This window comes from Symsagittifera roscoffensis, chromosome 8, assembly GCF_963678635.1.
Source record: "Symsagittifera roscoffensis chromosome 8, txSymRosc1.1, whole genome shotgun sequence".
Classification (NCBI taxonomy): domain Eukaryota; kingdom Metazoa; phylum Xenacoelomorpha; order Acoela; family Convolutidae; genus Symsagittifera; species Symsagittifera roscoffensis.
The window spans coordinates 55,196,699-55,211,019 of record NC_087069.1 but is presented as its reverse complement, the minus strand read 5'-3'; the positions used below and the strand labels follow the sequence as shown (position 1 = coordinate 55,211,019).

The 14,321-nt window shown below is 33.5% G+C and overlaps 3 protein-coding genes across 3 annotated transcripts in view; 1 reads left to right on the top strand and 2 right to left on the bottom strand.

Annotated features, from left to right (window-relative positions):
* LOC134853709 (uncharacterized) overlaps positions 1 to 13,637 on the top strand; it is a 66,769-nt gene extending 53,132 nt beyond the window's left edge. The window contains exon 3 of the mRNA XM_063869708.1: positions 11,941 to 13,637. Within this exon, the coding sequence (XP_063725778.1) occupies positions 11,941 to 13,637 (1,697 nt within the window). The remainder of the gene's footprint in view (positions 1 to 11,940) is intronic.
* Positions 1 to 14,321, bottom strand: part of LOC134853395 (uncharacterized) — a 551,043-nt gene that overhangs the window by 123,236 nt on the left and 413,486 nt on the right. The gene's annotated exons all lie outside the window — the stretch shown is intronic.
* The window catches only part of LOC134853394 (uncharacterized), a 410,233-nt gene that overhangs the window by 172,285 nt on the left and 223,627 nt on the right, over positions 1 to 14,321 (bottom strand). The window lies entirely within an intron of this gene.

The following is a 14,321-nucleotide window of genomic DNA, read 5'->3' as shown; positions in this document are numbered from 1 at the left end:
AACATCGTCTAAACTTGTGATAACGTTTTTACCTAAAGTAAGTGGTCTACAAACTTCGGTCATAAAAGCAGAGAAAGCTGCTGGTCCTATTGAAATGCCTTAGAGCAAACTATTAACTTCATAGTGTTGATTTCAAAGAAGAAATTGGGTTAAGCGGCGAGGTTTTTATCTAGTGGCCTTTGGTTTTTTGCACGGTTCATATCTGTTGTTGTAAAATAATAACCGTTGATTTTAGTGACAATTTTTTGTTGGTTCAATGGGCCAATTAGAGAGTTCAGAGATCGTGCATCGAATACTTTATTAAGGGATTCGCTTCTCGCGAGAATAATAACTTGATTTATAAACAAATTTCCTTTGGGTTCTTGCTCTTTATTAGCTGTTGAAAACAAATTCTTTTGTTCAGGTATATTTGAAAAACTGTTTACTTAGTCCTGTAAATCTATTGAAACTTAACTTGCCCGTTGTTTCAGTATTTTTTTATCATCTCCTTTATTTATACATCGGAGGTATTCTTGTAATGAATAGCTCATATCTTCAACTAGTCCATTTGTCCTTGGAAGATATGAGCTCCTAGGTTGCTGCTTGATGTTATAGAGCTGACCTAATGTGATTTTTAATAATTTAAAAATTCTGCTCCATTGTCTGTAACAAGAATTTTGGGTAATCCGAAGTTTGCTATCTGTTATTCATAGAGTATTGTGTATACATACTTAACATTACAATGTGGTACAGGGCTTTGTTCAGCATAATGTTTAAATGTGTCTACTATGACCATTTTGTATGAACTTTCTTCTGAGGAGTGTGATAAATTGATTTTTCATCAAACAAAATTCTTCGGTTGAAACATAATCTTTGTCCTGTAAGATATTGTTTTTCTGCAATTTTTCATGACGTGGCAGCCAGTACATTTTTGTATCTGTGTAACATTTTTCCAATAAGTCATGTTTTCTTTTTTTTGTAGTTCTGTTAACTTTTCGAAAGTAACTAAGTCATGTTTTGTTTCCTAAAATGGTTATATCGCTTTCGCAATTTTTTTGTAATTATGCCGAGATTTGATTTGACGTATTACAGGGTCAAGGTTTATTTCTTCTTGAGAATATCAGTTGTTAAAATAACTATGCATGGCAAGAAGATAGTTTGGATTTCATGAATTGAGAAAGATATATTGAAAATTTCATATTTTGTTTGTGATTGTATGAGAACATCGTCTAAATTTGTGATAACTTTTTTACCTAAGGTAAGTGGTCTAAAAACTTCGCTCATAAAAGCAGAGAAAGCTGCTGGTCCTATTGAAATGAGAACAAACAATCAACTTCATGGTGTTGATTTCAATAAGGAATTGTGTTAAGCGGCGAGAGTTTTCATTTAATGGCGTTTGGTTTTTTGCAATGTTCATATCTACTGTTGTAAAATAATAACCGTTGATTTTAATGACAATTTTTTGTTGGTTCTACGGGCCAATTAGAGAGTTTAGAGATCGTACATCGAATACTATTTTAAGGGATTCGCCTCTCGCGAGATTAATGACTTGATTTATAAATAAATTTTCTTTGGGTTGTTGTTCTTTATTAATTGTTGAAAACAAATCGTTTTGTTCAAGTATATCTAAAAAATTGTTTACTTTGTCCTGTAAAGGTTTTGGAACTTAACTTGCGCGTTGTTTCAGTAAATGTTTATCATCTCTTTAATTATACATCGGAGTTATTCTTGTAATGAACGGCTCATATCTTCAACTAGTCCGTTTTTTCTTGGAACATATGAGCTCCTAGGTTGGTATTTGATGTTATAGAGCTGACTTAATGTGATTTTTTAATAATTTAAAGATTCTGCTCCGTTGTTTGTAACAAAAACTTCGGGTAATCCAAATTTTGCTTTCGAATATTCATAGAGTGTTGTGTATACATACTTAACATTACGGTGTGGTACAGGGCTTAGTTCTACATAATTTTAAATGTGTCTACTATGACCATTTTGTATGAACTTTCTTCTGAGGAGTGTGATAAATCAATTTTTAACAAACGAAATTCTGTGGTTGAAACATAATCTTGTCCTGTAAAATTTTGTTTGTTTTTTTTAAACAATTTTTCATGATGTGGGAAGGGTTTATATAATTGACAGCCGAGACAGTCATTGTAAATTTTTGAAACCAAATTGATGCGTAGAGAAAACAGAAATTTTTTGTGAAATTATAATAAATCTTTTCTGATCCAGTATGTCTTTTTGTATTTACGGAGCGTGGTTATGAAATGCTATTTAGGTTAAACTTAGTAGTAGTCAGTTCAATTTTGAATCGGTGTAATGATTTTTACATAAACCACTGTTTTCATCTATTGTACTGTTGTTAAATTTCCGAAATTAACTAAGGAATGTTTTTTTTTCGTAAAATGGTTATATCGCTTTTGCAGGTTTATTTTTGTAATTATGCCGAGATTTCATTTGGCGTATTACAGGGTCAAGGTTCTAGCACTTCTTAAGTAGATCAGTTGTTAAATTGACTGTGCATAATGAGAAGATTTTCCATGTTTTCATGCAGTGATGCTTGGTGATATGTTTCTACGTCTTCGAAAATTTCATGTTTTGTTTGTGATTATATAAAAACAACGCTCAAATATGTGATAACGTTTTTACTTAAGTTAAAAAGTCTAAAAATTTTGCTCAAAAATGCGGATCCTATTGAAATGCCGTATAATAATCTATTAACTTCATAGTGCTGATTTCGAATAAGGAATTGCGCTAAGCGGCGAGATTTTTCATCAAGTGGCGTTTGGTTTTTGCACTGTTCATAACTGCTGTTGCATAAGAGTAACTGCTGATTTTAGTGACAATATTTGTGTTGGCTCTATAAGCCAATTAGAGACTTTAGAGATCGCGCATCGAATATTACTTTAAGGGTTTCGCCTCTCTCGAGAACAATGACTGGATTTATAAATAAATTTCCCTTGGTGTGTTGTTCTTTGTTAGCTGTTGAAAACAAATTGTTCTATTCAAATACATCTAAGATTATCTTCACTCTTTTTTGTAAAAATACTGAAACTTTACTTGCACGTTGTTTTTTGATTTTTTTCAAAACTTGATTTTTGAAAAACTTTACTTGCGCGTTCAAAATGTTTTTTGGGAGTGCTGGAAGTTAAATATTTCAAACTTTAAATGTGGGCTTCAAAAAGGATTTTTTGTGAACTATCTGTGTTACGTTTTATTTGAATTTTGAAATTACTCAAAGATAATTTTTTGTTTAGAATTGTAGGTTGACAAATATGTAAAAATTCTGAATTATTGTTTTCTCTAAACGCTTAATCCCGAGTAGTGGAAAGTGTTGCGTTTGTATCGCAATATCCTAATGGTCTTAAGGGAATTGTGTCTGTACGGAGAGTTGTTATATGTTGGTAGTTCGATTAGGTCTGTATTTTTGTTTTTTGCATATTTTATAGATGAAATTGTTACTCTAAAAAAATTGTGATTTGTGAGTTTGTCTGATTTCAAGGTATGTATGCTGTCTGTTTTGATCATCATTATAGTGTTGAACTAGGTTGATTGGAAAATCCTGTACATGTAAAGTTAATGCTTTCAAGTGTCTTTATTGTTGATTTTAAATATGATAAGAATTTGAAAAAATTTGGGGTTGTTCATTTGGTCTTTGGAAAAATCTTATTTAGGTTTTTTGTTTTGTGTACGTATCTTTGATTTTTAATTAACTATTAAAATTTTTAGTTGCTGGTAAATTTTTTGTAAAGATTGGTTTTCCTATAATGTTGTGTTTAATATATATTATGTGAATATCTGTTTGAAATGTTTATCAGAATTCATTCTTCTCCATCGTTCTTGATGGGATAATTGAATTATGCCATAATTTGTTAGAGTTGTGCCATGTGCTGTGGCTAGTTTAATTTGAAGTTTTGGAGAGTAGAGTTTTGGGGTGCAATGAATGAGTTTCATGCCATTTATGAAGTTTAATAAATGTTTGATTCTGCTGCTGGTCTGATTTAAAAATCTATTTCAAGGTATGGTAGTTTAAAATTTTTGCTTTATGGGCTGTCTAGAAGAAACTGGATTTCCCAAAATGTTTCTCTAGTTGGAGGTGTTGTTGTGTTGTTCTCTATTTCTTGTTGTTCATATTTGTCTAATTGTCAACCATTTGTTTTGGTTGTTTGATCAATTTTCGATTCGATAGAATTCGAGTAGGGTTACTCATTTTGGTAATGGCTAGAATTGATTGGGGTTTTTAAGTGCTTTCTCATCGGTGCGTTCACAGTGTTTATGATTTGGTTTCATTTCTAAGGATTCGGTGTTATTTGTTCCCGGTGGGACTGGAGTTGCTTCACTTGTAGTTTGTACCTGATTTATTTGTCCTTGATGTTTAGGTGTACTACTTCTATTGTTATCATTCTGTTTATCTGGATATTGTGAATTAATTCGATTGGATGATTGAGAATAATTTGCTGATTGAAAATAATCTCTTTTGGTAGCAATTCTTTCTAGGTCTAGAGTTTTGAGGGGACCTGTTGTAATAGTTTTTTTTGTATGCTCTCTTGTTCGAACATTTTCGGGAATTGTTCTTTGAGTAGTTCGTTCTAAGGTGGTTTGAATATATTCTATTGCAGTTGTTTGAAGAAATTTTTTGATCAATCATTTGAAGATTGACATCTTCGAGTACTAATTACAATTATTTCTTCTATTAGAACTGGATCATGAAAAATTGTTTCTGCAATGATTGTTTTGACTATTTGGTCGACTACACCTATTTTGTAAATAATTTTTTAATTCTCTTCTTTCTGGAATCGACCACAAATTTTTTCGGAATGTGGTGATTGTGGCCTGCTATTAATATAGCTAGATAGGAATGGTTTTTCTAAAAAAAGTTCATTTTGAATGTTTTAATTTGTTAAATTTTGGTCTTTTTTCAAGTACTGGTAAAAAAAAATTAATTTTTTTATGCTTTGGTTGCTCATTTGATTTATCTTGTTGTTTTTGTTTGGATTCGGTGATGCTTTTTTTGTATCTGCGGCAATATTTGAACCATTTTTAAATGAGGGTTGTTGTTTAAAATATGGTTTCTTTTCGTATATGTTTAGGATTTTAGTAATTGTTTCTGCTAAACCATTATCGGAGTTTGGGATGTTATTTTTGTGTGAGGTTTTTTTTAAGGTGTGAAGTAACATACTGTAATTTTAAGTTATCTGTTTCCTCTACCTTCATTATGATTTCTGATTGTTCTAATTTGTATACTTGTTTGCCGTAATCTACTTCTGTTTCTCGAATTGATGATGGATGCGATGCTCTCTTTATTGTTTCTATTTTAATAATTGTAGTTTTAAGGTCATCATTAGAATTTTTCTCATTTTCGTATTTTTCGAATCGTGTGTATTCAGAGAGTTTCGTTTTCGTACCAGAGTCTCTAGTCTTACAGCTATGTTTTTTATAGTTTCATTTGGGAGTCTCCGAGTTTCTTTTTTTTCGGAGTCGAAGAAAGTTTTTGAAAATGCTTGTATAAATCTTTTCCAATCATGTTTAATTTCTGTGGGTAAAACTGAGGGCCGTTTGCAGCAGCACTGACGAGTTTGGTTTGTATCAGTGCTGTACGTCTATGAATCCAATTATGGTGAAGCGGTGTATTTATAGTCTCGGGGCCTATTTTCAATATTACGTTAGCTGTGACATTGTTTAGTTAATCTACTACTGAATATTCAAGATCTGTTCCTGTGAAAATCATAGGTGGTTTGTCTGTTGTTATAGATGATCCACCCATGAGGTAAAGATTCATCGAGGTATAGATTTTTGGGGATTTCGTTTTTTTTGTAAATAATAAGGTAATGGAGTTTCCTTTCTCATTGAATCATGATGGTAGGTTTGAGTGTTCTTGGGGCTTTGTGATTGTCTGTTGTTATTTGGTTGTAAAAAAATTTGAATCGTCAGGTTTTGCTGTTGTGGTTGTCGTGGTCCTTGTGGTTTCATATAAGATTTAAATTATCTGGTTGAAAAATATCACCTATTCGTCTATATCATTTTATTGGTACTTTTGTTGATTAGAATTCTACTGTTTTTGATTTCGGTGAAAATTTTCTTCTTCTTCTGATTACTGTGGTTGTTTTTTTTTGTGAACTGTGTTATATTTGAATTGTTTTTATTTTGTTGTAAAATGGGTAGTTCTCAGTGTGATCTGATTGAGACTTTCTTTTATCAGTAAAAGTTACCGATTGAGATTTTCGATTTTTTTCCTACTCGCTTACTAGAATTAGGCTCTTGAGAATGTCTTTGTGTTTTAGCAAAAAGTCGTATTCTTGGATTGCTGATACTGTTTTTGGTTAACAAAATTGATACTACTTTTGATAATTATGGCTAGCAAAAAAGTTGCAATTTGTGTTTTTTGGTTTTCTAAATGGACCTTTTTTAGTCATTGGTCGATATGTTTGATAATCCAAATGTGAATAATTGAAGCATCTGATGTTTTATCTGTTGATTTTATTGTTTTTGGTGGGAAAGCAGTGTTATTTTTGTTGTGATGAGTTCTAATTGTTTGATGTATGGGCGAAATTATTTGTTGTGTTGTGAGCATTTTTTCGACTTTTTCATTGTTTACAAAACGTGATGGCATTTAGATACTCCATTGATTGGGTTTCTTAGTTCCGTTTAAATTTTCTTGTGGTTTAATGAATGTCGAATTTAAACTGTTTTTAATTGTCTTATCATTCATCAAGGTGTTGTAATTAAAAGAAGTGGTGTCATGTTTTAATGGAGATGATTTTAAATAATTTTTCTGTACTGAGATGGTTCCCAATGCTGCGCTGGAGATCATTTTAATGTTAAAACAATTGATACCATTCTGGCTCCCATGCAGAATCTGCCTCATCTGATATCATCATTAAAAATCAACTTTAGCTATATGTGATATTTTGAGTCATTAGGTGTTTCATAAATTGAGTCTAAAAATTGTGAAAAGAGGGTTACTTCTCGTCTTACTACTTCCTGTCGAGATAGTTGTGGTGGAGAGACATAAAATGTTTCTTTAACCTCTAATAATGATATAGAGCTATAAATGATGGAGAAAACATCATTCGTGAAAATTGAGTTTGCTCTTGTGAATTTTGATAAAAAACACTTTTGATTTGTTCTGTAAAATTTTTGGAAAAAATTTCTCTATCATCTGTTTGTTTTCGGTGTGGTGATTGTTTTCACCGTCGTGGTGGAATTTCAAAAGTGATTATGCCGTAGTGTGAGGTTATATTATTTATATTTTTTGTGGATAGTGATATAGTACTTGTATTTGTATTTTAACTTCTGAGAAGGCTTGATTACTTGGTTTTTTTTCCTTTAAAGAATTAAATTTAAAATTTGTTTGTGGCAAAATTGTATTTTCTCTTTTGATGGATGGCTTTTTGTGTCATCGAAGAATGGAAGAAGTTTGTCATCGTCAAAGTTTTCATCGTATTGAATCATTTTTCTTGCGGATTTTTGGTTGACGTGTAACTATGAATATGTCATATTGGCTGATTCCAATCATATATTTTTACTAGCTTACGAAAATATGAGATTTTAGTTCAACGTTTGCCATTATTACATGATAGTGTTGTGGCTTCTGATTCGGAAAAATATCTTTGATTGTCTGTTGATTTTCGTCGTTTAGTAGATCTCGAAGTTTTTTGAGCTTTGGCATGGTTGTTGAGTCAGATTCCAAAACAGAGTTTCCTGTTGTGGAAAATTTTGAAAAAAGTCAAAACAGAGTTTCCTGTTCTGGTTTTTTTATTTCATTTCTTTTTGAAATTTTTGCATTCACTTTTGTTTGCTTTTTGGTCTTATATTTCCTACTTTTTAAGGTGTGTGGTGCAAGTACGCGATCGTATTTTGGGCCCTTAGTCAAACATTTTTTGAGAGTTTATGAATGTTTGCTTCCCAATTTTTCTCTTGATATAAGAGGTATAATGATTAGTGCAAACTCTTGTGTCAGTTTTTTTCTTAAACTGTTATTTTTGACAATTCTTTTGCGAGATTGGTCTAATCTTTGGGGTATTTTGTCGTGAACAGAAGGGTTGAGGAGAGAGTAGATTTTTTCGTAAGAATGACTTTATACTGCTTTCGAGTGTGTAATGTTTACATCTAAGTAAAACTTAAACTTAAAAGTTTGAAATTGATTTGAGATCAATGGTTAGAAAATAGTGAATGAAACCACAAGGTTCAGATACAATTGGAACACGAGTAGATCAATAGATACTATTTCAATTCTTACTATTTTTAAGATTTTTTCTAATCTTGGGTCAGTTAAGAGGTAGGGCTCAAGTGAAGGTTGAGTAACCGAAGATCTTCTCTGTTTAGCTAGATTAAAATTGTTTGCTTTTGGAAAATCTTCAGTTAATATTGGGTCGTATATCAGCGTTGGAAAGCGAATCGACGTATGAGGTCGTTAAACACTAGTTGTAAAAGGTGGGGGTAAGTTTTTTTTGATCCAAGGAAAACCTTGATGATCAAATGTTAAATAATTTTAAAGATGATGCACATTTTAAGATTTTTTTTCATGAAAAAAAAACAAAAAAAACTGCAAGACCTGTAAAGAGACTTCACTATGTTCATTACTCCTGAAGAGGTATCTTCAGCTTTGGTTGGTCTTTAGTGTTTGTGCTTTGTTCGTGTTTTCCATAAGCCTTTCAATCCAAGCAAGAAACAAATTATAACCTTTCTCGGAGTTTGTTCTCTTCTCAGTAATGTGTGTCTCGATTTGTTCACGAAATCACTCCATGTTTTGTACAATTGCTGCTAACCTGCTACAAGTTTGCCATATACAAGTTGTTAACGAAAACGCAAATAAAATTTGGAATTAGAAAACGTTCCTAGCCTTAGTTCATTAAAATATATATTTTTTGAAATTAAAACGCTTTCTTTGATAAAAATCAACAGACTCTAATATTTTGAACCTGACTACAAATTGATAAGAAGGATCAGACACTTGTTGGTTCGAAAACCAAATATACTTTTAACATTTTAATATACAGCTATGTAGTCAAATTTTTGACAAAATTTCCTCTTCTAGGTTCCAATTTTTAAAAAAAGTTTTTTTTTGTTTCTTTTGAAAACAAGTACACTTGGAAAAAAACTTTTAATAATGTACGCAACTGTTTTGATTGATTTCTGGACCACAATTATCTAAGCAGTTGGTGATTTTTTATAATGTCAACTCAATAATGAAATACAACATTTATTTTCTCCAGTTTCCCCTTAACGTTTTAATATTGGGTTTCTATTTTTTTTAATAAAAGCGAGATAAGCCAATAAGTGATAACGACCAGAGAGTGGGGTTTTGGAAACTGTGAAAGAAAAAAGTTTGGCCCTCCTATAGAATATTTGGCATCTAAACAGCTCATAAAAGAAGCGTGTTGGGAGCGTGCGTATTTGTGTGTAAGCGTTACCGAATTCCTCCTGGAATTGTGAACTGTACGGAAATGAGACTTAGCAAGCATGTACATATGCTTATGAGGAGTAATATCGACCATTTGGTTTTTCCAATTTCGTCCTGCTTTTGTGAAAAAAGGAAAATTTTTGTGGAAAATGGAGTTAAATTTTCAACGTTTCCTCTGTAATTCAATTTCATAAAATCTGCTAGTTTCATGATTGTGCGTCCTAAATGGCACTTTTTTTTTCAATTTTCTTAATTGTTACTGATATTTTACAAGCACTGGATTTAAGATTTTTGTTTGAATTCAAAATAGAAGAGTTTTCATGTTATACAGAAATTTTTATCGTTAAATCGGCAAACAAATTATCAGTTTTTTACAAAATGCATTGCTATACATCGTCGAATTCAAACTTTTTCACGTTGCAAAAATAACCTGCGAAGTTTTTAATCTTTTTGTTCCGACTTTCGATACGAAAGTAACGGAATATTTGTGCTCGGGGTGGGTTTTTTTTTCTTCAGACAAACTTCGACTTTTTAACTAGCCATTTTTGACGGAAATTTTTTTATATCATTAGAAAGGTATTGTTACCCTGAGCTCAAATTTGAAAAAATATTTTGCCTGTGATCATTTTTAGTAAAGTTATGGTGGTTTAAAGGTGGTCATTTTGGCCAATTTGGGACAATTAACGCGCTATATATATTTCGCACTATTAACGCGTGAGCGGAGAATTAATCCGTCTTAAAATCGTTCCAAATTGGTTGAAAGAAGCTTATTTGCCATAATTGATTTGTTACACGGAACAAAATCTGTCCTTTCATACTTTGTATGGCTTGTGGGGGGATGATTTTCACAAAAAAAAATTCAAATTTTAGAAAAAACATTTTTCATTTTATTTTTTCTTACATTTAATTTTTTAAAGTTATTACTGCTCCATAAAAGCTTAAAAGGCAGTCGGAACATTCAGGGCTTCGTCCTGATACGAGTAGTCTTGTTATACTTGTTCTTTTTTGCTGTTCAGAGAAAGAAATATAGGTTTATTACTGATAGTTTATCTTTTTTATGTTTGGTCAAATAAAATTTTTTATTCAGTTTGTTTTTGTGCTGTTTTTGAAATTAAACCACTTGTTTGCACTTTTTTTGCATCATTTGATTAATCAAATAAATGAAATAGAAAATACAAACTATGTAACCGCTTGAAAAACTTTTCAAATTTGCGTATTCTGTTCGTTTTTTTCTGATATGTCTTATCTCAGATAAACAACAGCTTTCTTTGAATCTCAAAATTTGCTCACATCTGGGCACTGCGTAAGTCGATTTTAGTCACAAAAAAACTCGATGCAATATTTAGCTGGCGTTTTTCTACTATATAAAACAATTAGTGCTGTATGCTTTCACGCCTTATAAAAAATATAACACATACTTGAAGTATATTTTTGTGTTTTATTTGAAAAACGAAACAAAACAAAATCTAAAAAAAAACAAGACTGCTCGTATCAGAGCGAAGCCCTGAATGTTCCGACGGCCTTTTAAGGTTTATGGGGCAGCAGCAATAACATAAAAAAGTTAAATGAAAAAAAATAATTTGAAAATTTTTTTCTAAAATTTGAAACTTATTATGAAAATTATCCCCCCACACGCCATATAAAGTACAAAAAGAGATATTTCGTTCCTTGTAACGATTTATAAGACGGATTAAATCTGCGCTGACGCATTAATAGCGCGAAATATATTGAGCGTTAATTGTCCCAAATTGGCAACCTTTAAACCCTCATAGTTTTACGAAAAATGATCACAGGTGAAAATTTTTTCAAATTTGAGCTCAAGACAACAATACCTTTCGAATGATATGAAAAAAATTCCGTCAAAAATGGCTAGTTAAAAATTGGCCCACCCCGAGCACAAATATTCCGTTACTTTCGTATCGAAAGTCGGAACAATACGTGTTATTGTGAAATTTTTTCAAATTTGGATGTCTTAGTAGTGTCTCGTGCCAGATATGCAACGGCTGATAATGCATCTCTAAATTTGTTCACATATCGAAACTGAACTGCGCGTCTGGATTGGTTCACAATGTTTCTCGATAAATAATATAGCTGTTATTTCAGCAATATACAAAAACAAACGCGTAATAAAGTTTTCCTGTCATGAGAAAAAAACTGTGCAGTATTTGAAGCAATAATGCTCGATTTGAAACAATTGGATTTTTATTTTTTCTTGTAAAAACCATCAAACCAGACGTGCCATTGAAAACTTTGTAATCTCGACATTTGAAAACTGAACATTTGCGGAGGTTTTTTTTGTGATTCATCATTGTGTTGTTACAACCAAAGACTAGAAAAAGGGTAAAAATTATATGCGTAATGAATGGAAAAATAAACTGAAAGAAAAAACTCAACTTTCTCGGGTGAAAAGAGTTTAAGAAAAACTATCCAAAAAATTAGATCAACAAGAATCACATTAGTCGTAAGCAAGCAATCGTGACCAAATGTGCCGTTCTCTATTTTCCGAAACAAGTATTGTTATTTATCCTGGTATATGTTTTTACAAATTTGTGTTTCAGAAAGACTGGAAACTTCATCGGTGAATTTCTGCGAGAAACATCCTGACAAGGCAGTGCGATACTACTGCAACCCCTGCTCTAGTGCCATTTGTGAAGTTTGCTGGGACGAAGACCATGAAGACTGGAATTCTCATGGAGTCTCAACCATGAACGTATATCTGAAGTTACAACAGCAAGTCCCCTCCCGAATCTCAGACTACAGGAAGGAGTGTGAGAGGTTGAGTAGTCTGTTACAGGAGTGGCCGGTGGTTGTGACTCAAATTGGAGCAGTTGAGCGGAAGCAGGAGTCCATCTTGAGAAATAGATCTGCGCGTACTATTGAAGAGATGTCAATTGATGTGCGAAACTCACTGAAATGCCAAATGGCCGATGTTCAGAACTTCAAGGGTAAAATACTTGAACAATTCAAGGAAATTGAGCGTTCTTTTGAAGGGATCTTTGGTGATGCAGTGACGATAAGTGAGGATGAGAGCTCAACCAGTTTTTCGGTTGGTGTAAGAGGGCAGGTGGTGGCAGAGGGTAGTAGTAGTAGTAGTGGAGCCTCAGTTGGCGGTAGTATAACAAGTGGAGCTCTTAGGCGGAACAAAGTGGGAAGTTGCAGTTCGGAAAAAGAGTTAACTGGGGGAGGGGCTGTAGGAAAGAAGGACGAAAAGAAGGACGCGGAGAGGGAAAAGAGAGTGTTGATTGGAGTGGAAATGATGGGGAAGATGGGTGATCTTTTTGAATGTTCTAGGGCGGTATATAATTGGGAGACAAGAGAAGTGATGTGTCTTGATTATATAGTTTGTTCTGCAATTAGAGTGTTTGGTGTGAATGAGGCCAATGACAAGTTGGAAGTGAAGAGGACGATGGAGTGGGAGGGGGTCGCGAGAATAGAAGACATTTGGGACATTTGTATGGACGAAGTAAACAACACTATGTATGGAGTTGTAGCGAAAGAAGGATTTAATAGAGTGGAGGAGTTGGACCAGTGGAGTTTGAAGAAGAAGGGAGAGAGCAGCAACAGTGAGTTAGACACAAGAGGACTGCTCAATAACGCGCATTGGTATCATTGGCACTTGGCATTAAAGAGAGACACAATTGTATTGGCAGTTGAGGGTGTTTTAGGTATGTCTAGAGGTTGGACCAGTGTGGTCATTTACAGGAATAGTGTGAGAATAAGAGAGCACACTCTGGCACATCTGGGCATTTATGTGAGCGGAGGTGTGCGGAGGCCTGGTTGTGTGTTGGTCAATGAGACCACCCTCCTTCTCAGTTGTGGAACTTGTTCAAATAAAGTGGCAGTGGTCTCATTGCCACCACACTCACATCACAATCGAACATCTGCTTCATCGTCCTCACCCTTCTCTTCCGCCAACAGCACAGTGAATGTGAAGTATTTGATTGCCACTGGAGTGGATAGGGTATACTCCTTTGTTTGGACACCATCTGGAGAAGAGCTCCAAGGATATCTATGGGTGGGGGATTTTAAGAACAAAAAGACACTTGTGTTCAAAGTAGACCTCGAGACAGACTTGAAGAATGTGGAAGCTGGTAAGGAGACACAACTACAACAAGTGCATAACATATTACCCTCAGAGAAAGGAATCATTCCATTAAGTCCTACTGATGACTCGACCATTTTTGCACTCGAGTACGCAGAAGAACAATGGTCAGGTCAACCAGTACTGCTTAAATTAATGTTTTCTTCCACATGAAATTAACGGTAATGTTTTTGCTTGTTCATTACCAGTGTCTAGCTCAGATCATCTCAACACTCACATTAGTTTCAAATTGATTCAAACGATGTGCCTGCATACAAACTTGCGTCATTTTTCCGCACAAAACTGCATCCGGTGAGGACCACATTTATTATGTACAATCGATTTTGCATACTGATTATTACTTGATAACTTTCAGAAAGAAGAGAATTTAACCTGTTTAAGTCAAAATTTTGAATTCATCTTCAGATCAGTTTGTTTTAATCGTCAGATTAATTTTTGTACTACTTATAAGGAAAACGTACACCATCAAAAACTAGACAAGAACGTTTCGCGAGTAGTTTTTATAGATTTTCTGTTTTTTATTCAGAAAAAAACATATGGTGAATACCAGCGGATTTAGGAAGAGACGGGGGGAGGTGGAGGTGGACACCCCCTTGCTCAAGGATTTGACCCCCTGCCGACCCAAAGTCTCCCCTTTTGTACTACTTTGAGATATCCATTTTTGGAGTGACCCCCTAAAGTTTTAGCACCAAACTAAAATAGTTTTGGGGGTTGAGGGTGTGGCAAAAAAACGCCTTTTTTGCCTGTTTTTTTAAACTTTGCGTGCGGCGCAGAATCTTTGGCAAACATAGAGTTTTTATAGTGATTTTTTGATTTTTTGAAAAGTTGCCTATGCTG